Source organism: Epinephelus fuscoguttatus, linkage group LG16 (genome assembly GCF_011397635.1).
Source record: "Epinephelus fuscoguttatus linkage group LG16, E.fuscoguttatus.final_Chr_v1".
NCBI classification, from domain to species: domain Eukaryota; kingdom Metazoa; phylum Chordata; class Actinopteri; order Perciformes; family Serranidae; genus Epinephelus; species Epinephelus fuscoguttatus.
This window is the reverse complement of record NC_064767.1, coordinates 22,844,355-22,871,118: the sequence shown is the minus strand read 5'-3', so window position 1 is coordinate 22,871,118 and position 26,764 is coordinate 22,844,355. Positions and strand designations below refer to the sequence as shown.

Below are 26,764 nucleotides of genomic sequence, written 5' to 3'. Positions count from 1 at the left end.
TCAGGGCAAGAAACTCCCTTCTGCTCTCATACAGCTCTTGGTATTAGCTGCCCGCAAACTGTGCCTGATTAAAAAGTCCGAAACTTTGATCTGACAGTGTCTGTCAGGTTGACTCAAGAGTTTATTTGTATTTAAACAATCCGGAATTAATTGTAATGTTTTACTGATCGTGTCTGAGCATTGTTATTTTGCCTTAAAGATAAGTACTCGTGACTAGTTTGTGTTTACGTGTGAGTAGATGTGCAGGCGTCTCCTCAGTAACTCGGACTAGTCTGCCATACTGGCACAAAGTATCCTTGGCACAGGCACACGGAGTTAGCAGGTAAAACTTTTAAGCAATCTCAGAAACTTTGTTTACATGATCCGCTGTTTAAAGCTGCCATGTTGCTGCTGCACTGTCACTCTGAAGTTTATTTTTTTAACATTAAGAAACAGATGGTAAAAATGTCGGAAGTTTCCAATCTCTGTTCGCTAGCCAGCCGGTTAAGTTACCTGTGGTTGAAGTTATTTTAACACAAAGTGACAGTAGGTAAATGTTGACACCAAGTGACACTGCTTTATATTAATATTTGCATTGTTTTGATTTGGGTGCAATCAAATATTTGATCAACTATATGCCCCCACACTAACAGCAACACCCCCCTCACTGTTGCAGCTGAGATGATCCACAGTCTGTTCCTGATCAGTCACTCTGGAGACATCTTCCTGGAGAAACACTGGAAGAGTGTCATCAGCAGGAGTGTGTGTGATTACTTTTTCGAGGCTAAGGAGAAGGCGGTGGACCCGGAGGATGTTCCCCCAGTCCTCCAGACCCCACACCACTATCTCATCAGCATATACAGGGGCAAGCTCTTCTTCCTGTCTGTCATCCAGACTGAGGTCCCTCCACTGTTTGTCATCGAGTTCCTCCACAGAGTGGCAGACACTTTTCAGGTGGGATTAAATTTTGAGTTGAAATCGACGAATAAATGCCAGAATTTATAAGTCAGACAGATGTTTATGGGTATTGTCTTTTCTAGCATGTAGGGCAGTCTATTTGGCACTGCATCATGTTTTCTCAATTTTAAGGCCACTACAGAGGGCTACATCAGCCCTGGGGGGTCAATTGTGGCCCCCTGACTGGTTTTAAATTGCCAGTGGCATGTCTTTTTAAAACATTCAGGCAGGACATGATGTCAAGCTCAGCTCACATCCCAGCTACATCAGCTGATTTTAAACAGCCTTATCAACTGGTGGAGCAGCTGACTGATGGATGAGAGTCGGCTGATAGATCACTAGATTGCTCTCTATGCAACTAATTGGCGAATCTCATTCAGGGTGCCCTACTTAAACTGCTTTGCAACCTCAGCTCCTCCTTTTTGTGCTGTGTCGGACTTATCAATGTTGTTTCTGTTTATCATTGATGCTGCTCTGTTCTGTTCCCGGGGGTCTTTACTGCTGCTCTCCCTGCCCTAGGCTTTCCATGTGGGCACGAGGAAGGGCAGAGAGGTTTGCTCTGTCTGCCTCAGGCTTTCCTCTCTTGCAAGTGGAAGGGCAGAGAAGTGTGCTCTCTCCACCTTAGGCTTTCTGTGTGGGCCCAAGGAAAGGCAGAGAGGCCCCAGAACAGAGCCACACCACCAAATATAATAGTTCAAATGGAAATAAACTTAAGTGTTTCTGACTGGAATACCATAGGTGGGCTGTTACACAATGTAGTTAGTTCACTTGCATTTTTTCTGTTCACCTCACAATGGTAGACTATCATATGCAGCAGGCGGAATCATTGTGTTTTCATAAACAGACGGTAAACTAGCAAGCCAACAGTTACCATCAACACACATCTCCTGCTAGGTAGCAGACATGACCACAGCAAAAAAGCATAAAGTTGACAGCAAGGGCCACGCTTTCGGGAAGTTGAGTACTCTTCACTGAAAGATGAAAGTACCGTTTGTCTCACGTATGTGATGTGAGAAGTAGCTGGTCCCCAGGTATTTTCACATTATCTAATCTGGTCAAAATATAAACGTAAAATAAATCTGACAGGATATGCACTCTATGCTAAACAGCCTCACCCTGCATTAAAAAGAACACTGGTAAAATGACCCAAGAGCTAGTAGAATAATGGCCAAGCATCAGGGGGAACAAAAAAAGGTCAAAAAAGAAGCTCTAAAGCATAGAACAGACAGCAAATTGTGTAAAGTTACTAAAATTATCAGGGGAACTCATACTCAAATGAAATAATCTGGAAAAAAGAATCCAAATAGACTGTTTTTCATAAACTTCCTGCCATTGTTGCATTCACTATTTTGGTTAATTGTACAATTTATCAGTTGTTCTATACAGTTGTATTTTTTTTTTTTTTTTTGCATTGAATATACTGTAGTATGAAATGTATGTTACTTAGTCAAAGGTCGGCAGTTTACTCAATGATTGGAGAAGGGATCCCTTAAGGAGAAAGGCTGGGAACCGCTGATCTACACAGACAGAAATATTGTAATCTAACTTTTTAGTTTCAATTGAAATTAACTGGTAACTTGCCCAACACTGGTAAAAGTAAAGCATCTGGATTTCTTGTATACTCACTACAGAAACAATACACACAAAAAATATATATTGTACACAACGGGATTCACATAGGATCTTAAAAATTTTTTAAAAATTGAGGTTGTTGACAAGACAGGTTTTTTTTTTTGCATTCGTCGACAGGACTACTTTGGAGAGTGCTCAGAAAGCATTATCAAGGACAATGTGGTGACAGTGTATGAGCTGTTGGAGGAGATGCTGGACAACGGCTTCCCACTAGCAACAGAGTCCAACGTGCTCAAAGAGATGATCAGGCCTCCCACCATCCTGCGATCAGTTGTCAACACGCTCACAGGTAAACAGAGGTCACCCTGACTCTGGTGATAAAGGTCAGTCTAACCTGTCCCCAGCGTCTGTCTACTAAAGACCAAATTTCATAGCATCTACAATGTTTATATGTACATTTATATTTTTGCCCTTCTTGTGTGTGTGTTTTCCAGGAGGTAGTAACGTTGGAGACACATTACCAACCGGTCAATTGTCCAATATCCCATGGAGGCGCGCTGGTGTTAAATACACCAATAATGAGGCATATTTCGATGTGATTGAGGAAATAGATGCCATCGTGGACAAATCAGGTACAAACTTGTGTGATCACCACAATTGAAGAGTGTGTCCATGACAATTAGAAGTGTTTACTTTTCCTGGAAGATTATATAATTAGATGTGATCACATTTTAAACATGCTTGCATTTCTTTAAATCTGTTCTTATGCAGGTACGACAGTATTTGCAGAGATCCAGGGTGTGATTGAAGCCTGTGTGAGGCTCACTGGGATGCCTGACCTGACTCTGTCTTTCATGGTGGGTTAACGTCCTCTCAGCTCTGTGTTTTTTATTTATGTGCTTAAGTATAAAATTCACTCGCCATCGTTGTTGTTGTTGTTGTTGTTGACAGAATCCTCGTCTTCTCGATGATGTGAGTTTCCACCCGTGTGTACGGTTTAAGCGCTGGGAGTCGGAGCGTGCCCTCTCTTTCATCCCGCCAGATGGAAACTTCACCCTCATGAACTACCATGTCAGCTCTCAAAAGTAGGCACATGCACATCTGTATGTGTTAAATTAAATTTAAAAAAATGTATTTAGGTGCGTGATTTGATAGTCAGCATCTAATAGCAACAATAAAATCTTTGTGATGCGGAGGAGTGGATCGAAATTCTTGTTTAATTTCCCCAGTAAGGATTCACAATCCACACTGTGTTTACTTGTAAACACAAGCTGGTTGCTGTCTGCCTGCTGAACCCAACTGTTTATTGTCATCGCGTTCAATTCTGTCTCTGTCCCTCCTCAGCCTCGTGGCCATTCCAGTGTACGTGAAACAGAGCATCAGTTTCTTTGAGTCGGGACCTTGTGGTCGCCTGGACATCACGATCGGACCCAAACAGACCATGGGAAAGACAGTGGAGGGCTTGATGGTCACCATCCACATGCCTAAAGCTGTGCTCAGTGCCAACCTCACAGCCACACAGGGAAACTACACCTACGACCTCGCTACCAAGGTAACCAGTCATTTACAAAGCTGTCCTAAGCAGCAGCACAGTAGGTCTGTGTTAAATGAGAACGGCCTCCTCTTTTAAATGTGGGCCCTTTTGTCCGGTCAGTGTCCATCATACTTCTCAGTTTTTGTTGATATTGTCAAATGCTTCACTACAAAGCTACTTACATTTTACCTGCCTACCCCTAAATTAATAGCCAAAGTAACATCAAAGGGATAGTTTAGATCTTGTGAAGTGGGGTGGTATGAGATACTTAAACATAGTAAATGTGTTACCTATAGTAAATGGTGGTTGGCCTGCCCACAGATTGGAGAAGCAGAAGCAGGCAGGAGTACCGCCATGGAAGCTAAACAATTTACTGCTGTGGATGGCCGGTAGCAGCAACATGTATTTTAGCTAACTTAAAAAAAAGATTCCACCAAGAAAATAAATCAGTGTAAGTTTAAGCATATTTTATATTTTCACCACTTGACCTTGCCATTAGACAGCCCTTACCCACGGAGAACTGAACCTGTTATCTAAGCAGGGTTTCTCACACATTATTTATTATTATTATTATTATTATTTTATGGCAGTCTGCCACGATCAAAACATCTGCTGCCACAAATAGATTTTCTATTTTTAGAGCTGGACCATGCATTAGGAGCACTGTTAAAATATTTATACTGTGTGGTCATTCATAGCACCACACGGTCTGAGTACAGATTGTGCAGCAGAGTGTCAGGTGCATTAAAGGTGAAACTTAACTATTCATTCTGCTGGGTCTAAACTGGGTCTAATTCGCCTCTGCAGCAGCCACTCCCCTCCAACGATGTGATCTGATCAGCTCTGAACAAATCAGTAGATCAATTATCCACCCCACAACTCAGGAAAAAAAATAACTTATGGAGAGTTCCGCTTGTGCTGCATTCATGGACCCAACAACCTTCCGAATTTAGAGAGGGGACACTCTCTAAAAAAGAATGTTTCTTAGTATCAACAGCTTGAGCTCCCTGTCGGAAAAGGCTGTCTTACACCACACTTAAACAGATTTTTTTTTCTGTAACAAAAATATGTTTTGCTGCTGCCCCCTCTACAGCAGTACATTTCTTCACTTCCGTGCCGGTATTCCTGTCTGTTTCTCCAAACTCAGTCTGTGCTGACTGCCATCCCCTGTAGGGAATACACTGACTATGAATAAGTACCTAATACAACCTCACTTCAAAAAACTACAAACTATCCCTTTAAAACTGCTCTTTAAAGCCAGGAGATTTTTTAAATAACATTATAGAATAGATTTTTTTGTTGCTCTGCGATGAAGCAACTGATGTGATCTTGGTCAGAACTGGTGGTGTTACGGAGAAAATAGATAAAGCGTTTTGTTTTATTGTCCTTACATGGAGCATGTCTGTGTTTTGATAGGTGCTGGTTTGGGACATTGGGAAACTGAACCCCCAGAAGCTTCCCAACTTGCGAGGCAGTCTAAGTCTGCAGGCAGGAGCTCCCAAACCTGAAGAAAACCCCCCACTCAACATCGACCTGAAGATCCAGCAGCTGGCCATATCAGGTAACCCTTGCTCCATGACCTTTTAATCTTTTAACTGGGCCAAGTTCAAAGTCCATTTTGAGTCTCTACTCACTATGCCTCTCTCCCCTCTGTGCAGGTCTGAAGGTGAGTCGTCTCGACATGTATGGAGAGAAGTACAAACCATTTAAAGGGGTCAAATATTTGACCAAAGCGGGGAAATTCCAAGTGCGGACCTGAGTAATGTCAGAGGTCAGAGGTCAACAACCCAGTGTGCCAAATAGGTGTCAAAGTTATCAGTGCTCCAAAAATGTCTTACATATCCTCTGGCTCATTGTCATTAATGAGTTATTTATTATGTGTTTAGCATTACAAATGACTGGATGGTATGTGTGACCTGTAAAGGGAAGCCTTAATAATCAATGTGACCTTGTTGAAGTGCTATTAGTTTCTATCCAGTTTAAATGTGTTGCATTATATGAACCATTCCTCTTTCTATTGTACTGTTTCTGTTTTTCTTTTGTCTTTTAACACCTTCTGAGTGTTGCCTAAGGGGAATATTTCAATTTGAAAAGGGACACTCGCAGCTTACCACCTTGCTCCTCACAACTTAAACACACCTGTACAATCATACCTGCATGTTGCCTGAACTTAAGCAGCCATTCCTTTTGAAGACATTTTTACACAATTACAGTAGCACCAAGTTTTATACCTATATATATGTTTATTTTTGAAGAATCTTATGTGTCTACTTTTTGAGTAGCTGCAGTGTCTGAAGTCACTGACTTAAGAGCAGGTATTTTTGCACGCATTCACTCCTTAATGTGGCCTTGTAAGGTAGGTTACAGTGCTTTGCATAGCACACTACAGCACACACTGCATGGTTGGGAGGCCTGAGGGAAAGTATATTTTCTTTACATCCAAGGTACATTTGACTAAGGGAGTACAACTGTCTGCAGAGCCTCGAAACGAGCCAGTGATTCAGGCAGTATGTTGGGAACAGTCGTGTAAAAAGCACTCAGAAATCTACAAAAGCCTCACACAATCTTGAATGCAACTTATTTTCTCAGCACAAGATTTGCACAATCAATTGTCCACGTGGAAAATACTACTTTAAGCTCTTGTATGAAGTTGAATCTATATGTCAGTGTTTAAGATGTCTCATAAAAGCTTTAAAATGACGTGTTCACGTGTGCTCTTTCTGCCATGCTAACAGTATGGCTAACTTTGGTTTATTAATGACATTCCCGTTTGCCTCAGTTTTACTTTGTGTTCATTTGCAAATGCTCGCATGCTAACACTAAACTACGATGATAAACATGGTGAACATCAACTTCAGCATGCTAGCATTGTCACTGCAGGCTTGTTAGCATAGGGATGCTAGCATTTAGCTCAAACCATCTCTGTGGAGACATGTATAGCTGCAGGCTCATTCCATTTGTAGCGTACATGACACGCTCCTACAAACCACGCCCACCACATGTACAAGACAAACCTACCAATGCGACAGCGATCTGAACACTGCTACAGTGCCAAACTGTAGTGAATAAATGAGACTTAATGTAGCTATAATCCACTTAATAATACATGAAGACATAATTCACTTTCTAAGTAACAAGATGTAACCCTTCCTATTACCCTTACTCTAACCACCTCGCTATTAATGTAGCTAGCTAATAGCTCAGCAACTTCACAATTTTGCTGGGACTTCCTCTTCCAGGCCATGGAGTGAAGGGTGCTGATCATGGACTGAAGTGCAGATATGGCTTGCCATGTAGGTAAAGGTCAGGTTCTGTAGCTGCTCCAGCTGCAGTTACACCCACTTGTCTCTGTGCCTCGTACTGCCTCAGCATGGCTGTACATTTGTTGTAACACACTGCACGATACTCAATATCAAAATACATCTTTTTTTCTCCTCCTCAAGAAGTGCACCAGGCTTTGAAGTCAATTTTCATACTGGCCAATCAGTGGAAATACAACTTCTGAAACTGTCACATGATGCCATGGGGCCCAAAAATGCTTTTCCAATTGACTTACACTGTGAAAGGGACATTTGTAAATAACTGGATCATTTGTTTTTTTACAGTCACAACTCCTGGGAAATGACTCAAGTCACTGTCGGGTTCAATCGATTCGGTCCAGTTACATTTTGTAAGTCTAGAAAACCATTAAATCATTTTTTATCACTATTTACTTTAATGGGGTGCTCAACCAGAAATTTGCCGCTCAGCTTGAAGTCTTGAGGCGCTTGCTCTATCGGCCCAATGACGCACAAGATCAGGGTAATTATATACCCAGGAAGTCAAACTTTTTTGGCTTCCTGCACCACTGAGCAACTTTGATAGGAATTAACGAAGCCCTGCCTTCAAGGGTGTAGCGAGTTGTCTTTATACTTGCATGTCCTCCCATCCACGAGAATATCCACGCTACAGTCTACATCAGTAGTTCCCCACAGGGTCTAGATATTAGTCATTAGTTCAAGGTCCACACAGTCAAATTTATTCAGCCTCATACTTGCATTTGGCCATGTTGTTGAGCTAGTTTGCTGTCTCTGTTAAGTAGCTTATTTAGTCACTCTACAGCAGGAAATGGCACTTAGTGTTTTTTTACAAACTTGACACGTTCTTTCTATTTTCAAGTGAACTATCCCCTTAAGTCTTGCTCCCCAATCACACTCACTCATCTTATGTTATGATACCAGTGACGTGTGAGAGCAAATTAAGAGGCTGACTCCATTCAACATTATTATAATCTTTTATTCTTCCAAGGCACAGCAGATGTGTTGGCAGGGCGAGAAGCTATCAGAATACATTCAGGGTGTGAATGAACACATCAAGTACACACAGAAGTACACCCTGTCGCTCTCAGTGAGGGGTCAGTGACTGCTACATGCTCAGTAGGCTCAAATAAAGATGTAAATGCGGCTAACATTTAGAGCTCTGTCCCTGTAACCATCGAGGGCACGGCTCACTAATACTGATTAAGTGAAGAGGTTTCACACATATACACACACACACACACACACATACACATTCTCCATTTAATAGTTAAATTTGCCCGGCCATTGTAAAAATGTGTCATAAAACTCAATGAATTACTGTGTAGGGAATGAAAATATGTTTTCAATGATCTGATTGAATTTACCAATCACAAATCTTTAAACTGCTGTGTATTTTTTCCAGACAAAACTCTACTCCTATAACAAAAACGACACTGACATCAATGCCTGGTATCACTTAAAAAGGTTGTTTTTGTTTTCAAACCACCGGGGTTGTCTTTTATGAAGATGATGCTTCAGAGCATTCAGAGTGGGATGAGTGAGCTCACACATGGAGAGAAGTCTACAATCAGGAGGTTGAACGGCTGTCTGACGTCATTGGTTCTGATGAATTTTGAATAAAATATCCAAACAGCTCAACTGTTACAGAGATAGTGCAAAAACAAAGCACTACAATTAGTTAAAAAAGAGAAAACATTATTTTTCTTTTTTTTGCTTAAAAAAAAAACAAAACATAAAAATATCAGACCTCAAAAAGTACCTCAGCGACACTAAAGAAAACGGTCTGTCTCGTTTGTAATAACCTGGATTTTAAAGAGACAGTTCACCCCAAAAACAAAAATACATATTTTTCCTCTCACCTGTAGTGCTGTTTATCAGTCTAGATTATTTTGGTGTGAGTTGCAGAGTGTTGGAGATATCGACCGTAGAGATGTCTGCTGTCTCCAAAATAAAATAGCACTAGATGGTACTCGGGTTGTAGTACTCAAAGCACCAAAAAATGCATTTGAAAAACTCAAGAGCAATGTCTCTTTCCAGAAATCATGACCCAGTTACTCAAGATAATCCACAGACCTTGTTGTGTTGCATCTAAGGGGGCAGGTTTTTTGCCAACATTTGAGGGGGACGGTCTAGAGGTCCTTCCTCCAATTTATTTTGAGTTTCAAACACTTCATTCCTGTATGCAAAGATGCACCAATTTGTGTCTTTTCTGCATCAATGTATGGTGAAAATATTCTCCAGCACGTTCTCATTCCCAGCATGTTGAATGCCGATACCTTGTCACATCCTTCAGCTTGTGATGCCTTCGCCAAAGGCACGCTTTAGCGTCTATATTATGATCCCCAGGCTTTCAGTTGATCCCAATGTAAACCCTCCCCGGCAATATTACACAATGAGAGCAAGGAGTGAAAATGGGTTGGTACTTCCTTCCTTCTATCCAGCATAGTTGCTTCATCTTCTTCCTGTTTTATAGCAGATTGCAACCATTGTTTTAAGGTTGTATATTGCCACCACTATGAGTTGAGTTTGAGCAGTTTGTCGAAGTAAAAGTCCTGTTACTTTCATGTTTTTACTAGGGGGGACAAAGTCACATCATCTAAATATTGATGGGGATGTGTCTTCTGCATCTCCTCAAAATCCATGCCTGTGCATGCATCTACTCTTGGATGAGAGGCTCGTGCTCATGGCAGCATGAGATCTAAACATTAATGGCATTCTCCTTGGCTGAGCTGTAACGTTAGCCAGGTCAGTGATGCTAGGTGAGCTTGCAAAATGCACAGTGTTGGTGGGTTTAGTTTAGGAGAAAGAAAATAGTCCCTACATGAAACTGCTCACAACAAGGTCTGTGGATTATCTTGAGTAAGCAGGTCATGATTTCTGTAAAGAAACATTGCTGTTGAGTTTTTCAAATGTATTTTTTGGCGCTTTGAGCACCACAAGCCGAGTGCCATCTAGTTCCATTATATGTAAGAGAAGGCAGACATCTCTACGGCTGATATCTCCAGCACTCAACAACTCACACCAAAAACAATCTAGACTGATAAATAGCACTACAGGTAAGAGGAAAAATATGTATTTTTGATTTCGGGGTGAACTGTCCCTTTAAGTGTTAAGATGAAACATACAGTACCATAAAACAAATCCTTTGGCATTGTTCACTGTTAAAAGAAAGAACTCAATACACCCATTAAGAACGTCTCAACTTAAACCTGAACGTCTATCACTCATACTGCAACTGTCACATGAAAACCTCTTTTCTATTAAGAATCGACCTTCCTGCAATCAACATTATTCATTATTTATTGACAAGCGTACATTTCTTTTTAAATTATACAATCATTTCTGAAACTATATCTTTTGCCTATAAGCATAACACTTTAAATCCAGAAGACATTCTGGTTCTTCAGACATCACCGGACAACAGTGGTGATGTATCACCTTTGAATTCATAGATCTTCATTTAAGAACAGTGTTAAAAGTAAACATGAAGAGAGGAGAGCTCGTTGGCCCACACAAGACTCCACACTTTAGTGTCAAACTCAGTGTATAAAGCTCGTAGCTGAGTGTTGTCCATAAAACAAATTATTACTGTATATACAATAGACAATAAGAAACTCTCACTGAAAAAAGAAAAGAATTCAAAGTAAATGTTCTCTAGGAGATAAGTATCTTAATGTCATAATTTTGCTTTAGAAAATAGAAAAAATTTTCATGCAAAAAATATATACCTGGGATTTGGATAAACTCTTGTAACACAACATACCAAAAATATATATTAAAAACTGTCTCCGTAAGCCTACGTGATTCCACAGTTACACATAAGGAGAGCTGGAGAGCAAAGCTAAACTCACTCCGATAAATGAAACCTGCTTGGTACCATATTTGATGGCTCCTGGTACACGCCACATCACCATCAGTCTCCTCTGTGAAGAAGTGCACATGTTTGCACTTTGCTACTTTTACCCCAGGTGTGTGCTATCGGTGCAAAGTTAAGATTGTTGCTAGATTCAAGGACCAGGTTTGTTTATTGGTACCAGGGGGTTTTGCGCACCCAGCGAAGGGTGCATCCTGCATCTGTGCGGATCTTGATGGAGGCTGCTTCTGCTTCCCTGACGGTCTCCTTCACTGACTGCATTAGATTCTGGGCGTTATGGACCAACATCTCTGTGGCCTGGTAGAGGTAAACAATTGGAAGTAAAGCAGTCAGGAGTAAAATAAAAACAGAGATGGGACAAAATTAAAATGAAGTTATCAGTGGTGGAAGAAGTATATAAATCATTTACTTAAGTACAAATTAAAGAAAAAATACTGCATCACAAGTAAAAGTCATTCACTCAAAATCATACTTGAGTAAAAGTACTAATATTAGCAAATGTTCCTAAGGTATCTTAAGTCAACAAGAAAAGTCCCTTGTAACTGATATATTATGATTATGGAGCCCGTTTCTGCCAGTGTGATAAAAAAGAGCCTGTAAGTCATTATAGTGAGAAACTTTATTGAAATAATGAGTCTGTATGTAAAAATAATGAGAACAATTCTTAAAAAATGGGTTAGTATTGTTTCTTTTTTATCATTTAAAGATATTAAGTTACTGAGATAAGTAAGTCATTATTTTGAATTTCTTATTTTAAGAAACAAAGTAATTATTTTGAGATACTAACTCATTTGATAAAGCTAACTAACTTTTTTTCTAGGATGTTTCTCATTATTTTGAAATATTAGCTTGTTATTTTGAATAGGTTTCCTTTTATTTTAGGATACTAACTCATAATTTGAGAAAGCTTTTCATTATGTGGGAAAACTAATTATTCTAAGAAAAAAAATAGCACTTTGAGATACTAGCTTGTTCTTTTAGAAATGTTCTCATTATTTTGAGATACTGAGCCATTATTTTCAAATATTAACTTGTGTTTTGAGAAAGTTCTCATTATTTAGGGAAACTAATTCATTATTTTGAGATACTATTTTATGATACTAACTTATTTTTTTAAATTTCCTTACAATACTTTGAAGTATGTTGACATACTATGCCATTATTTTGAGATACTAACTTGTTATTTGAGTATGGTTCTCATTATTTGGGGAAACTAATTATTTTTTTTATAAAATTTCTCATTATTTCGAGATACTAAGCCATTATTTTGAAATTTTAACTCATTAATTCATCATTTAACTCAGTTTTTTGAAGTTTCTTTGCAATACTTTGAAATACTACCTCATTAATTTCATTTTCTCATTATTTCAAGTAACAAAGTTATTATTTTGAGATACTAACTTGTTATGGAGGTACATTTCTGGTTCTTTGGGGAAACTAACTCGTTATTTTCATAATGTTTCTCATTATGTTGGGATACTAAGTCATTATTTCTATCATAATGTCATACAGATCTTGCCTTTTTATCCTACTAGAGTAAATGAACTTCCACATTATTATGTATTATGTAAAAGCAGCATTTTACTGTTATAGCTGGTTGATGTTATGCTCGTTTTAACTACCTTGTATGCTGTTAGCTAGTTAAGTTCAGCTTAGGCTGCTTCCCTGTGAGTTATATACAGTTTTGCTAGATTACCTGCTCTGACTCTTCTTCACTGATGTTTGTTCGTCCCAGCATAGTGGCTTTGACAGTCGAGAGGATCTTCAGCTGAGTACTGATGGTGGGGATCCGTTCACACACCTTTGGAATGAGAAAAATGTGAATTATTTTCTGTACAAGACCCAGAGGACAGTTCAGTATGTGTCTGCATGCCCTTACCTGCAGCAGGTTAGTTCTGATGCGTCTGTCGGTGCACTGCTTGGCCACTTCTTTAGCTAGTCTCGTCACCTCATCTGAGGCCTTGGCGATGTCCTTGGCACACTGAATCAGCGCTCGTTTGTTCCCGCTCCCGCCACGCACCAGCCGAGACATTTCTGCCATCAGCAGGGCCATCCGCTTGGCTGCTGCTATAATGTCATTACCCTGCAAAGTGGGGGGTGAGGGGCAGAGGAGGAAGCAGTGAGAGCTGTGAGCAGGACACCGGAGAAGGGCATGGCTTTGGATAAGAGATGAGAATGCAGTGGAAACATAACGTGTGAGTCATGTTTCCACATTTTAAAAGAATGCTGTTGCTTTGTATGAATTAATTTTAAGTACAAAAGCAAAACAGGTGCTAAAAATACAAGCAGAAAGCTGCATGCAGTGTCAGTGCATGTTAGCACATACTCTTCAACCTTCATGTGAGAGAAGATAATGCTGTAATTTATATCACTAGTTTTGGAGGAAAACAGTGTTGAGGTTCCACTGCCCCCCTCATCTTACAGTCAACGTGAGGTTAGTACCCATGACGTGGAGTGATCAGTAGGCACCCTGTGACTAAGAAGCAGATGCAGGTGATTATACCAGGCAAGCAGGCAGTCTAATGTCAACACTACATCACCCAGAAATCTTTGGGAAACTGTCATCCTTGGCTTCACTGGCTTGTGAAGCCAGTACCAGTTTATCCAGGTGGTGCAACAAACAAACTTGGCATTCCAACAATCCTCAACCTTTAGTTCAACCTTTTAGTGTGATGTCAGCATAACAGTGCGTCAACCATGTCTGAGTGTGATGCAGCAACAGCCACAGCTACTTGGAGGTTTCCATGGTAGTGGCAGATGCAGAGCTCATTGTTTGCATGGCCACAGTGACCAGTAGTCCGAAGGGTGTGACATTTCTCCTGAGGGGCTTCCCTTGTGTGGTGTATCTATCTGTATGCATGCGTGGATGTTTGTGTGCTGGGGGCCAAACAGCTGCATGATCCCTCCCAGCAGCTCAAACAACTGGGAGCCATTTACCAGTACTATCTGACCCACGTCTGGTTGTGTGTGCACTCATGAGCATGTGCGTGCGCAGACCTTGCTGGACCACTTGCGCGCCTCCTGGTGGAGAGACTGGGCCGCTGCCAGAATGGGTTGATTGACAGGCTGGTTGGAGGGCATCATCAGCAGCTCTGGCTCATAGTCATCCTCACCATCAGTAAACTCATCTTCATCATCTACCTCTCTCTCCTCTACTGCCTCCTCATCCTCAGGCTGGGTGGGGCGGGGTGAGGGGATTGTTGGTGGCGGATCAATGGGGATGGGAAGGGAAGGGAGGGAGGCAAAGAAAGGGGAGGAAAAAAGGAGGAATGTGGAGGAGAAGGGGAAGGAGAAAGCCAAGGATTGCAGGAGGGAAGGAAGCATGGGAGAAGGAGGCATTTAGTACAGTATGAGAGGCACTGGATGAAAGACCAGAGGACAGGCGATTTACAGGAGGGAGAAGGAACGAGTACAAGCACTGTGAAGGAGCAGGGACAGGGAGGTGGAACAGCACGCACAAGCAAAGATGGGGGAAAAAAAGAAGAAAGAGGAGCTGGTTTGGGCAGGTAGCAGGTGGATGACATGCCTTACTCTGAGACAGTGGCTGTGTTGACAGTTTGTAAATCTTTTGCCTAATCAAACAAAGTCTACTTGAGGCCAAAAACAGTGGTTGGCATCCCTTTAGTGTATTTAGTGTATAAGACGACAGATATTTTGTGCCTGATGTATAGATCTAAACAGGTGTCAGGAAAGCTAGAGAGGGGAGAACGGTTACAAGCTTCACACAGACAGCAAGAGGGCATTATTCCTGAATAATCAAGGGTCATTTATACAGAATTAATGCTCCTATACACAATTCCTCCACACAAAAACACTTGGACACACACATACAGAACACAGACATTCACAAGGATAAGAGTGCAAAGAATACAACTGCAAATATTGTGCACTTGCTCTCATGAGGTTGGATTGTCTCTCCACAAATGATTGTTTTTCTCATATTTTCGTAGTGCATGTAAGTGTATATATGTAAGCCAGTAACAACCTGACATGCCAACACCTCGAACAGATGACAGTTTCCAGTTTCCCATCTGAAATTGGAATCCAGCCACTGATATCCACATTTCAGCATCAACATGATTTCAGGAAAAACTTCAGGATATTCACAGAATACGAGAAGGCACTTCACCATCAGACAAGTGTATTATGACCAGCAAAGCACTAACATGATACTGTACGGTATGTGTGCTACTGACTTTTACTGACTCTGAAATTAAACTCATTTGATGGGGTGACTATGCAAACTCTCTGTGTGTGTTTGTGTGAACTAACCTTGCTCGACCACTTGCGCGCCTCATCGTGCAGCTGCCTGGCCGCCACCATCATGGGCTCGCTGAGCACCTCTCCAGCCTTCTGCTCTGGGAACTCTTCATCCTTCTCCTCCGGAGGAGGGGGCCGAGGTGGGGGCACCTCGCCCTCTGGTAAGGGGGGCTTGGGTGGCGCCTGCTCATCACTAACCTGGAAAAAATTCACATAGACCAACATATGTTACCTTTACATGTGCAGTCCACGAACAAAGGAGGGTGTGGTTTTTGGATGGTGGAAAAAAGTCTGCACACTGGGGCTTTAAAGAGTAAATTAACACCAGGCTGAAAAGCAGAGTTTTGCTGCCCTCTCTGGGGGAAAGTTTCAGGTCTGTTTCATCTCTGATCACATGACAATGTGCTCTGTTGCACCTGTGACAACACCCAACAGTGATGTCTTATTGTACTTGAGTACAGCTGTACAGAAGGTAAACCACTGGAAGTCAGAAAAGATAGGATGTCCGGTGAATGTTGAGTTGCTTTTTAAACATTTGATACCAATTTGGTTTTGGTGTAGTCTCCCAGGTAGGGCTGCCACTAACGATTATTTTCATTGTCGACTAATCTGTCGATTATTTCTTCGATTAATCGACTAATCATTTCATCGAAAAATGTGTTAAAATGTTGAAAATTGTCAGTCTGTCTCGCCCAAACCCCAAAATTACGTCGTCTAATGTCTTGTTTCATACATACAAATTACAAAGGGTTTTAGTTCACTGTCACGGGAGAGTGTGTAAAGCTGCAAATATCTGAATGTAAGAAGCTGCAGTAAGAGTATTTTGGGGTACTTTTATAGTGCTTTTCTATGAAAAATGACTCAAACCGATTAGTCGACTACTAAAATAGTCACTGATTATTTTAATAGTCGATTAGTCATCGATTAATCAGTCGACTAATCGTGGCAGCCCTACTCCCAGGCCACTGGTTCTCAAACTATGGTACGTGTACAATTGCTGGTATGCAAGCTCCCTCTAGAGGTATGTGGAGGAATATCTGAAATATATACATTTTAAAATTTTAAATATATTGTATATATACTGCAATCAAAATATTACAACATTGCAAATGAAAATACTTGGAGCCCATGAGACCCCTGGCATGTAATTTTAAATAAGTTTTGCCTTTCCTGTGATATTTTGTTTCCATATCTGCCTGCTAAGTAGTCACATTCACAAACATAACACACACATTTGTCCATGATTAGCTAAGGGCTAATCTGTGGTGGCAAAATAGAGATTTGGGGTAAAATGAATGGTTTAAAAGCACTGCAACTGTCACTCCAAACAGGAGCTATGAGTAAGAGAAGTGTGGATAAGGAGGAGAATACTTCCTGCAGGCCTGCTGAAACTGAAGTGAATGACAATCAACCAAGTGCATGAGCTAGTGGTTACTTAGGCAGAGCCAGTGAGCCAGTGTCTCCATAGCACCCAACAGGGACTGGCCCTTCCGGTGCAGGAGAGTTGTGTGGAAGAGTTTAAGTGCCAGTTCTAGTGTTACTCCTTTGCACAACGTGGCTGCTGCTGACAACAGTCAATGATAATGAACTATCTGGAGCTGAATATGGCAGGTTTATGCTACTGTACTTTGATGTCAATCATAGTGGTGGTACTTGGAAAGGCTAATATATTCTGAGTTGGTGCACACTGTTAAAAGTTTGAGAACTTCTGTCCTAGGCTATATTGTTTGTCCCAATATCACCTGTTTAGCATTACATCCAATTGCTTAAATTGAATTGTTTCCAGACTGACAGTATGTGATACCCTTCGTCACTTATATTAAAGTAAACCTCCCCATTAACTGGTTTAAGTATTTCTTTATAACATTAATATTAAGAACTAGTGTTAAACTTTGTGTGGTTGTGGTTTGATCACATTTAAATCAAAGAGGCCATACACCCCAACAACAAGCCAAATGCTGCTAAATCTTGATTGGTACACCGGAGTATGTGACTTCACCTATTTCCAACGGAGCCCCGCCCACTCCAACCCAGCAACACAAAAATAGAAATCTCTCTCATTAAATGACCTAAACAATTTTAAATATGTCTAATTACAGCATTTTTTGGTAGTATAAGGGTAGAATGGCGTCTAAATGTAGCCAGTACCTTGGGTCTGATAGGGCGTTGTATTTGATTTCTAATTAGACTATGATCTTGTACAATGGTGTCTAATTATGTATTAGGATCTCATATTTGGTTTCTAATTAGAGTTAGAATAATAGGGTCTAAATATAGCATATTTTGTGTCTACTGTGGCATAATATGCGAGTTCCTATTACAGCATAATTTGCATGTATGGCGTTTAATTAGGGTATAACTGTGTTCGTTACTATCTAATGAAGAATATATTATTTTATGCTTTGCTCTAATCTGATACAAAGTACATCTTATTATGTCTTATTAGTGTACCGTAAAATTAAGTGCGACTGAAAATAGTGCACTGATGTGGGACCCAATTAAAACAGGTATTCATGGCCTTTACAGGGGGTTTAACACTTGGTAAAACAGGCCTGCAGTATGAGGTATTTGTTTACATTTCATTCAGTCTTAACCCTTCATGAGTCTGCACTCAGCAACATCCAGCTCCACATTTATAATTACACCCGAGGGCTGCCCACTCTAACCAGCTTTCTGCCGTGGGACACTGAGCAGCTCCACTGGAGCAGGTGACAGTTTGGGGTCACTGCTACCAAAGATGATGAAAAATGACCCATCTGTATTAATGCGTTCATTGTTAGTAGGTAATGGTAGGAAAGTGTAGAGTCATTCGAAGGTTAGCTGTGGATAATAAGAAGTATGTGTGTTTGAATGCGCCTACATGGAGCTGGTCTAGGTCGGGTGGTGGAGGAGGGAAGTCAGGCTCCTGAGGTTGGAAGGCTTCTCTCACTTTTCCGACTGAAGCCAGGATCCTCAGACACGAGTCCAAATAGGCCTTTTGCAGAGCTGTGGAGGAGAGGGTGCAGCCTGTGTGACTAAACCTGCACGTACAGTATCTTGAACATGTGTTTGTATATCCCTGTACCTTTATCTTGTATGTTTCCAGCCACTGCTTTGGCGTCCATCACCATGGGTGAGATGGTGTGGGAGAGGATGTCTGACGCATGTTTCACCGTGTCTCTGAACCGTGGATCTTCAGAGTTCTCCACTTCCCTCTTAGCCACCAACAGGACCCGATTAGCTCGTCTTGCTATGCTTGTTGCCCCGGCAACAAGCATTTGGGGCTGAACATTCGCCATGGCAACTCGGCACTTGTCGATGTCTTTCTTTATGGCCTCCTCAGAAGCATCCAGCAGAGATTTGGTGTCGATGGCCTCGTCCACCAGACCTGAGGCCACGGACACACACACACACACACACACACACACACGGAAATCAAACTCTAAATCTAATTTTTAGTTTGTTAATGTAGTTTAGGCTGTTTGTTGCATCCTGCTGTAACACTGCAACTACTTCAAAATGCAACATAGTCGATAATTTAAATGTTAAGAAAATCCTCACCAGTGAGTCTCTCCACATTGTCGATCCACTGGTTCTTCATGGTGTCAAAGTGCTCGTATGCTGCTTTATTTCCAGGATTCTTCAGCAAGATCCGAGCAGCACAGGTCACCTGAACATCAACAAACATGTCAGTCTGTGTATGAAGCACTCTGACTGCTGCATGTTTTAACCAGTGTGTGCAATCATGCAAATCAGGGACACCAAAACAAACATCATCACCTGTGGCGTGAGCTCCCTGGCATGTTTCACAGCAGCATGTATCCCCTCCACTGTGCTCTTATTGGCTGTTCCCACGGCAGCAGCCTTCTCTGCGGTCGCCCCCAGCCGACCTGCGTGGGTCTCAAAGTTCCCCGCACGCTCTTCAAAAACCTACAACAAACATTCACACTGGTTTGGTCAGAGCGCAGACGTGATCATCTGGATGGAGCAGACTCAGCACAGAGTCACTGACCTCCTCTCTGTTGGGGGCATCAGGAGGAGCAGTTGCAGCCACGGCCAGCAGTTTGATTGGGGTCGTGGTGTCACTGAAAACATCAGACACTTCCTGGGTCATCACCTCCTGCATGTGCTGCCTCAGGTCCTAGGAGAAGCCCACAGAGTTGGATCAGTCCACTAGGTGGAGCTCTGCACCAACAGGAAAGACTCAGATGCACAAGATGTTTTTTATCAATGCACCAGTGTCTACAGGTTTCAGACACTTAATGTATTGCTCTTTAAATACTTTTCAAGATAATTTAACCAAATTTAAGACTGATTTTTGGACAAATCATCTTTTATTTAAGTATTGCAGGTAGTAAGTATACAGGTAAGTGCATATGTGGCCCCTGCAGAGGTAGGCTTCATGTGGGAATAGAGTTATCAGAGTGCGTTAGATTAATCTACATTTTGCCAACAGGTAAGTGCAAGTATAAAGTAAAAGACAGTATTATGTTTAAGGTTTAAGGATTTGGAACATCAGAAAAGTGAACTGCTGCGCAAAAGAGACAAACTAATGTTGACAAAAATAAATGAAAAGATGAATAAATCAAATTACATACTTTTTTTGTGGTGATAGAGCCCTCACAAATTCAAATGTAAGATTATTGAATTACTTGTAAGACCTAATATTTATAAATTGAATTTAAGACAATTTAAAGGAACAGTGTGTAAGATTTAAGGAGATTTAGTGGTGTCTCGCCGTGGGGGTTGCAGATTGAAACCAGGTGAAAACTCCCCATGGTTAAAATTCTATCAGTGTTCATTTTGCAGGTGGCTTTTATCATGAGTGGAATTATCCCCAGAGTGAGACCTGGTTATTAAAACTGCTAAAAACACAGAATAAAGTAGTTTCAAATTACAAATCAGTGTTTCTTTGACACTGTTTGGCCTGTCGCAGACAGCTGTAAGCCCAGCACCTGCTAATGTGTGCTCACCTATGTTATCTGATAACTTAAGATCCAGACGCTTTTACGTCAGGAGGTTTTTATCATGAGCTGAATTATCCATAGAGGTCTCTTTCTCTCCAAATGGCCCCGGTGATTTAAACCGGTAAAATGAATAAAGTAGTTTCACGTTAAAAAAATAAAAAAATTAAAAAAAAATCTGTTTTTTTCTGAAGCTGCACGCCATACAGGGGCTTCTAACTCTGGTGGCTGACATGAACATGTTAAAACATTAATGGACCAATCTAGAGCCAGTGTTTGGTTTGTCTGATCTGTGCTACTGAAGAAACAAGGCGGTGCAACATAGGGATCTCCATAGATGAGGACTCACTACCTACGTAGATATAAATGGCTCATTCTAAGGTGATGAAACACAACAAGTTTATTTTCAGGCAATTATACACTAAAGAAAACATACTCATTGCATTATTTTCCATTTCCATATCACCCTAAATCTGACACACTGGACCTTTAAGGCTCTTTAAGGATCTGCAGACGCCCTGTGCACCATTCCATCAAATGGAAATATTCTCGATGTCTTGTGCATCACTTTATTCACATTTCTCCAAAATTTAGCCTATTCTCTCCGTTATATTTGGAAACTTTGTGATTTTCTGTACAACAAAATTTGGCTGCACAGAAAACCTTTGTAATGACAGTGGATTAATTCATTCATAAATGAATGTGTGTGCTTGTGAGACTGCTGAGCTACCTTGAGGCTGTCCTGTAGCTGTGCAGCTGTAGCTCGTGCATGAGGAGCCTCAGCCTCGCCCCTGCCGGCCATGTCTGCCAACGATGCCATTAGAGCTTCTGTTCGGTCACAGCGTCCAATCATATCCTGCCGATACGGGCCTAACAGGCTTCCTGCCAACCTCTTCCCTTCTCCGACCATTCCTCTGATTGCTGCCTGACCTGGGGTGAGACACAGGGCACAAATCATTCTCCCATCATAGGTGCTTATTAAAAAGTGGAGCATCAATTGCAGCAGTGTTTTGTTTGTATTTGTTGGTAACATAGTCTAATAATTACTAGGAATGCCCAGGGTGAGAAATGACTACCGTTTCTTGTGAATTAGAGAAATAGTTTGTGTATGTGTTGACCTCATAAGTTTTCTAGGAAGTCACTATGTGATTAATATCATAGTGTTTGGTTATATCCTCTATGACAGTGTATCATGGGCAGGTACCTGTGTTCCACTGCAGTATCTCACACTCTGCTCCCATAGGGAAGCATGGGAGGAAATAGGAAACAATCAAAAGACAAAACAGGGATACAGCAACGGGCATCAAACAAAGCATTAAAACAATACAGTGCTTCCTAAATGACTAAGTAAGTGAAGTTAGTCATTCAGTGAGTCACTGTGGGCATTTAAAGAAATGGCATCAGTCACCAGCACAGTCATATCTGTACCACATTCAAAAACGTTCAAAATGACACACTTCACATCCTCCGCTTAGACCACAAACACCTCACATCTTCCAAAACTGCTAATCACAAAGAAACGTAGGTGCTGCCTTAACAATTTTCATACACCCTCCATCCTCCACGCGGGCTGACAAAAGACATGTAAGGTCAGAGTGTTTATTTCTGAACTGCTACATCATCCCTCCCTCGAGCCGTCATCCAACCCCGCTCACCTACTCCTCTGTCGTCCACCCCCGGGTTGTTCACCCAGCGGAGGGCCTGCTCCATCTTGCCCTCCAAAGTGACGGCAGGTTTGGCCGGTCTCATGTTGGCCACAGCCCGGTTTGTTTTGGACTGCAGGGTCAGCAGCGCCGCCCCGATCTGCTTTGCCAATGCACGAGCCTCCGGGCTGTCACCTTTACCCCTGAGACAAAGTCAGATAGACATGATTTGAGGGGGAAACAAAAAGGTGTGATGTAGTGTTGAAATTCTCCGTTACACGCCACCCAATGTCTCACCATATCCCCGTTAGACACCACCTTAAAGGGAAATACTGTCAAAGGCTGATGCCACTTTTTCATCTGTTTTGTTAACATTAGTTTTTGTCTTGTGTTGCCAAAAATGAAGATAAAATGTTTTCATTACTGCTTTGTACTGAGAGCATATGTGTTTCCACAGACACAAAAGTTCAACTTCTGATCCAGGACAATTACTCTTATAGAACAGTTCATGCAAAATATCATGGGTTTCATTCATCCAGAAGAATGAAATATTACTTCTAGAGCTGTACAGACTGTACCTATTTTTAATTTATTTATTTTCTACGTTTTTTTAAACTTTTTTTTTTAAGTTTCTATTGAGGTTTTCTAAGGAAGCTTTGAATATTACAAATTTTATGATGTCATCGACCTAAAAAACCCCATCCCCAAACAATATCCTCAATAGGAATAAAGACATTAATGGATAAATGAGTTAGTCTTTATTAAATCAATTTTCTTTGATGAATAAATGCAATTTATGGTGCTGTTAAACTGCTGTCCAGTGAAAATGTTGTTTTTGAAAGGCCAAAATGCCAACAAATATTGAAGCAGAACATTTCATTACATAAAAACAAGTTGTAAATTTTGGAAATAATCACATCTTTCATTTTTCAAAGATTAGATTTTTGGACTTCACTTTGGACTTTGCTTGAGAGTTATTGTGGATCACACGAATCGGAGACAATCAGGCACCACTGTGATCTAATTTCTACAAATGGTATAAAGAGACATGCCAAAACCCTTTTTTTAAATGGCAGCACAGCATTCAAACGTTGATTTAAAATTCCAGTGTCTCAATGATGAATGATGCTGCAAAGCTTCAAACTGTTTCTGTGTGTAGTATTTCTTTGAGGCTGTGTGTCAGTCCTTATAAAACCACACAGTGTTTACCAATGAAAACAGTCAGTTATTATTCCTAGACATGGAAATGTACGATGATGCCTAAAATCTTCCTGTGTATGAGCGCAGTCACATTTTTCTCCTTTTAAAGTTCAGCTCCACAGTTTTTATGTTACTACCAGCCGGGCCATTTGACTTACTTTGTCATATCTCTGGTTTCCTTTTATGGTCAACACGTGCAGTGGAAGTGGAGTACAGAAAATATATTCTCAATGGTGACTCATCTTGCTGTGATTCACTGCACCACAGCACCATTCAGTAAATGAACTGTTTCTTACCCAACAAACTGGCCGTCTACAATTCATTAAAGAAAGTCAGCAGCATGATCCTTATATTGAGCTGTATTTCCCTTTAAGGTTGACTCAAACCATTACTGATCCTCCACATATATACCATAGCCCCATCTGCCCCCCACTAGATTCAAAGAGAAACCTTATTGTAGGACTGATCCCCAGGGTTGACAGGCAACAACATATTTTCCAGGCGGGTAAAATATGCCACCTACTGATGGCATGAGGTTGCAGTTTGAGCCTAGAAGAAGAGGGTCTAAGAATTACATGAAGTCACAAAACATCATTAGGCCTGTATGTGTCAGAGGAAGAAAAGCGTACTGTTTGCGTAGCTCCACGAGTCTGGCGGTGAGGCCTGCGATCTCACTGATGGAGCGCAGGATGTCGTCCCTCTCTTTGGGGTCTTCACATAGATCGGCGATGCGTTTGGCCTCTGCTAGTAGCGCTCTGATGTTCTCCTCCCCCTCAGGACCACCGTTAGGATCGGCCAGCCAGGCCTAAAAAAAATGCACATACATGGCTTTTGTTCTCATCTGATGAACTAAACAACATAGATCTGTATCTTCAATGATGGGGAAAAGTCACTAAACACTGCGAATTCTAAATATTCAGCTGTTGCTCTTACTCACATTGCCTTATAACTTAAATCATTCACTAGAGGAAAAGAGACAGAAATAGTCTGAATCTAATACAGAGAGGAGGTATCATTCACTGGGGAGAGGGTTAACATGGATTACAGTCTTTTTCTTGTTTTATCTGACCTGCGCAGCATCCAGCCTCCTGGCAATGGCCTGCTTGGCATTGATTAGAGCCTCCAGTCTGCGGGCAGCACCGTCCACTTTGCCAAATAACAAGTCTAAGCCCTGTGAGCACTGGCCTGCACGCTGCACACACCCTGGGGTCGGGCCCTGGCCTCTGCCATTAAAGAAAAACACACACTTGATGTCAACACACTTCACATGAACACGGCTGAGTAAAGAAAACAGTTTACTCACATTCTCTCTTACAAACACACTACCTGGCTCGTAGATCTGCAATCTGGTCGGTCATTTGTCCCAGAGCCTTGGCGGTTGCCAGTATATCTTTCCTCTCCTTCCCAGCACACAGCTCTCCCACCTTACCGGCTTCATCCAGTATCACACGCAGGGCGACCTCACCAGGGTCTCCTGGGGATGACGACACCACACCTCAGGGTCACATTGTAAGATAACCTCTAAATTGAGTGTTTTAGCAGAAAGCATTAAAAATGCACTTACCTGGTTGTCCATGAGGGTCTTTGAGCCAGCTTTTAGCTTGTGCCATCTTTGACTCAATCAAAGCCAGACATCTCTTCAAAGCCTCCATGTCCTGAAGGAAAGAGGAAACAAGGCATTGTGTATAGCTCTATCAAAACTGCAGTGGGTATTAAATAACCAGTGATTTACATAATGGTGTACTCTAAATAAAGAGTTATAGTGATGACTTTAGTAGTTTTTATTCAATAATAATGTGCTAAAATGGCCTCTACTTAAACTCTATAATGGGTTGCAAGTTTGTGAACCCACATTAAACAGACAGTTCACCCCCAAATCAAAAATACAGATCTTTCCTCTCACCTTTCATTCTATTTATCAACCTAGACTGTTTTGGTGTGAGCTGCTGATTGTTGGAGTTATTGGCTGTAAAGATGTCTGCCCTCCCTCCAATATAATGGAACTAGATGGCACTCCGCTTATAGTGCTCAAAGCACCAAAAATTCATTTGAAAAACCCAACAGCAATGTCTCTTTCCAGGAATCATGACCCAGTTAGTCAAAATAATCCACAAACCTTGTTGTGAGCAGTTTCATGTGGGAACTATTTTATTTCTACTGAACTACACCTGCCAACTGCATTACCACAGGAAGGAAGGAAGTGTGCATCTACTCATGGACGAGAGGCTCGTGCTCATGACAGCACAAGATGTTAACATTAATGGCATCCTCCTAAGCTAAACTGTGATGTTAAGTTGCTCAGTGGTGCTAGGTGAGCTAGCAGAAGATGCATGCTTCTTTCTTTGCGGTGATACGATTGGCAGGAGGTGAAGGGAAAATTTGTTTTTCATTTTAGGGTGAACTGTCCCTTTAAAGGAAGAGGATGGTGTCATTTTATGTTTTTCTTCCTGTCAACAAAGCCACTAGAAAAACTAAAACCAACTACATGTTTCAAACTCCCCTGGCTTGCCTGCACCACTCGACCCAAAACCCATTCATTCCTACCGAAGATGTAAAATGGGCCACAAACACACACTTAAAAAAAACTAAAACAGATGGGCACTGTAATTTTTATCAATCACTCTTTAAAAAATGAATAAAAAGTGCTTTCATTGGGGACTACTTTCAGTTGCAGATTAATAAAGTGAAAACTGGTAGAAAAGATTTCCACAAACTACACAAATATAAGTGCACAGAATTCTTCTCCACCAGCTTGAACTCATTGATGCTTCCAGCACCTTGCTAAGACTAAGCTGGGTGGAGCGATGGTCGTCCTGTATTAGTAGCGGATTAAAACACATTTGTGGTGTCAGTCAGTATTTACAGTAGCAGAGTGTGTTTATAGGATTGATTTAACATAAATTACCGTGCTGGTATTCAGCTGCCGTGTTTATACTTTATCAGACTTTGGCTACACAAGTAATACTTGTTAGTAGGAGCATTTCACTGCTGGTTTTGATCTTGTTGTGCACTTTGTTGACAATAAGAGAAATACAGCATGTAACCAACGTTTTTCCTTTAAAGTAAATGATCCAAGAAATGTGCAATTATTAATTATTTACAAAAATTTAGCTGCATACTTAGTTAGATAGTCAGTCATTAATACACGGCTACTGGGTGAAAGGCGTTGCAGCCACATGTTATCTACTTTATTGTGAGCTCAATCTGGCAACCAAAAAGTTACATTTATTTATATTCTTAATCTGTAAGCATGAATAAATTATTTATTTACCATAATTAAAGTCATACATAACAACACAAGTCTTTATGGTTGTATTGTAAAGTGAAATCTATGTATTCAGAAATTCTGTATGGGCCAACTAATTAACTTATATATTATTAAAAATAATATTAAAATTACTTATTTAAGGGGGGATCACCATCTCTCTTTTTAAAATGTCACAAGCTCTTTTATTGCTTCATAACAGGTGGAGGGAAAAAAAGGCCTTTTTCCAGCTCAGAGG

General features: G+C 41.1%; 2 protein-coding genes across 4 annotated transcripts in view; one reads left to right on the top strand and one right to left on the bottom strand.

Annotated features, from left to right (window-relative positions):
- The first annotated feature begins 57 nt into the window (after positions 1–57).
- Positions 58–6,742, top strand: ap3m1 (adaptor related protein complex 3 subunit mu 1). Of its 2 annotated transcripts, none has more exons than XM_049600892.1 (9): positions 58–322; positions 656–933; positions 2,686–2,857; positions 3,003–3,140; positions 3,280–3,365; positions 3,460–3,593; positions 3,853–4,060; positions 5,459–5,603; positions 5,701–6,742. In XM_049600892.1, the coding sequence occupies exons 2-9, from the start codon at positions 661–663 to the stop codon at positions 5,799–5,801; spliced, it is 1,257 nt and encodes a 418-aa protein (XP_049456849.1). In that variant the 5' UTR covers positions 58–322; positions 656–660; the 3' UTR covers positions 5,802–6,742. The 2 variants fall into 2 exon arrangements, with proteins under 2 accessions (XP_049456849.1, XP_049456851.1); XM_049600894.1 differs by lacking the exon at positions 58–322 and adding an exon at positions 409–529.
- A 1,554-nt stretch (positions 6,743–8,296) lies between these two features.
- LOC125903225 (vinculin-like) overlaps positions 8,297–26,764 on the bottom strand; it is a 35,597-nt gene continuing 17,129 nt past the window's right edge. The window contains exons 7-22 of one of the 2 annotated variants that reach the window (XM_049600003.1): positions 24,826–24,916; positions 24,588–24,735; positions 24,331–24,484; positions 23,891–24,066; positions 22,074–22,264; positions 21,149–21,348; positions 19,467–19,595; positions 19,235–19,384; positions 19,016–19,124; positions 18,540–18,842; positions 18,336–18,460; positions 15,488–15,673; positions 14,213–14,389; positions 13,095–13,298; positions 12,912–13,016; positions 8,297–11,512 (exon numbers count right to left, since the gene is read on the bottom strand). In XM_049600003.1, the coding sequence (XP_049455960.1) occupies positions 11,366–11,512; positions 12,912–13,016; positions 13,095–13,298; positions 14,213–14,389; positions 15,488–15,673; positions 18,336–18,460; positions 18,540–18,842; positions 19,016–19,124; positions 19,235–19,384; positions 19,467–19,595; positions 21,149–21,348; positions 22,074–22,264; positions 23,891–24,066; positions 24,331–24,484; positions 24,588–24,735; positions 24,826–24,916 (2,595 nt within the window). In that variant the 3' untranslated portion in view covers positions 8,297–11,365. The remainder of the gene's footprint in view (positions 11,513–12,911; positions 13,017–13,094; positions 13,299–14,212; positions 14,390–15,487; positions 15,674–18,335; positions 18,461–18,539; positions 18,843–19,015; positions 19,125–19,234; positions 19,385–19,466; positions 19,596–21,148; positions 21,349–22,073; positions 22,265–23,890; positions 24,067–24,330; positions 24,485–24,587; positions 24,736–24,825; positions 24,917–26,764) is intronic. The other variant, XM_049600004.1, reaches the window with a different exon arrangement.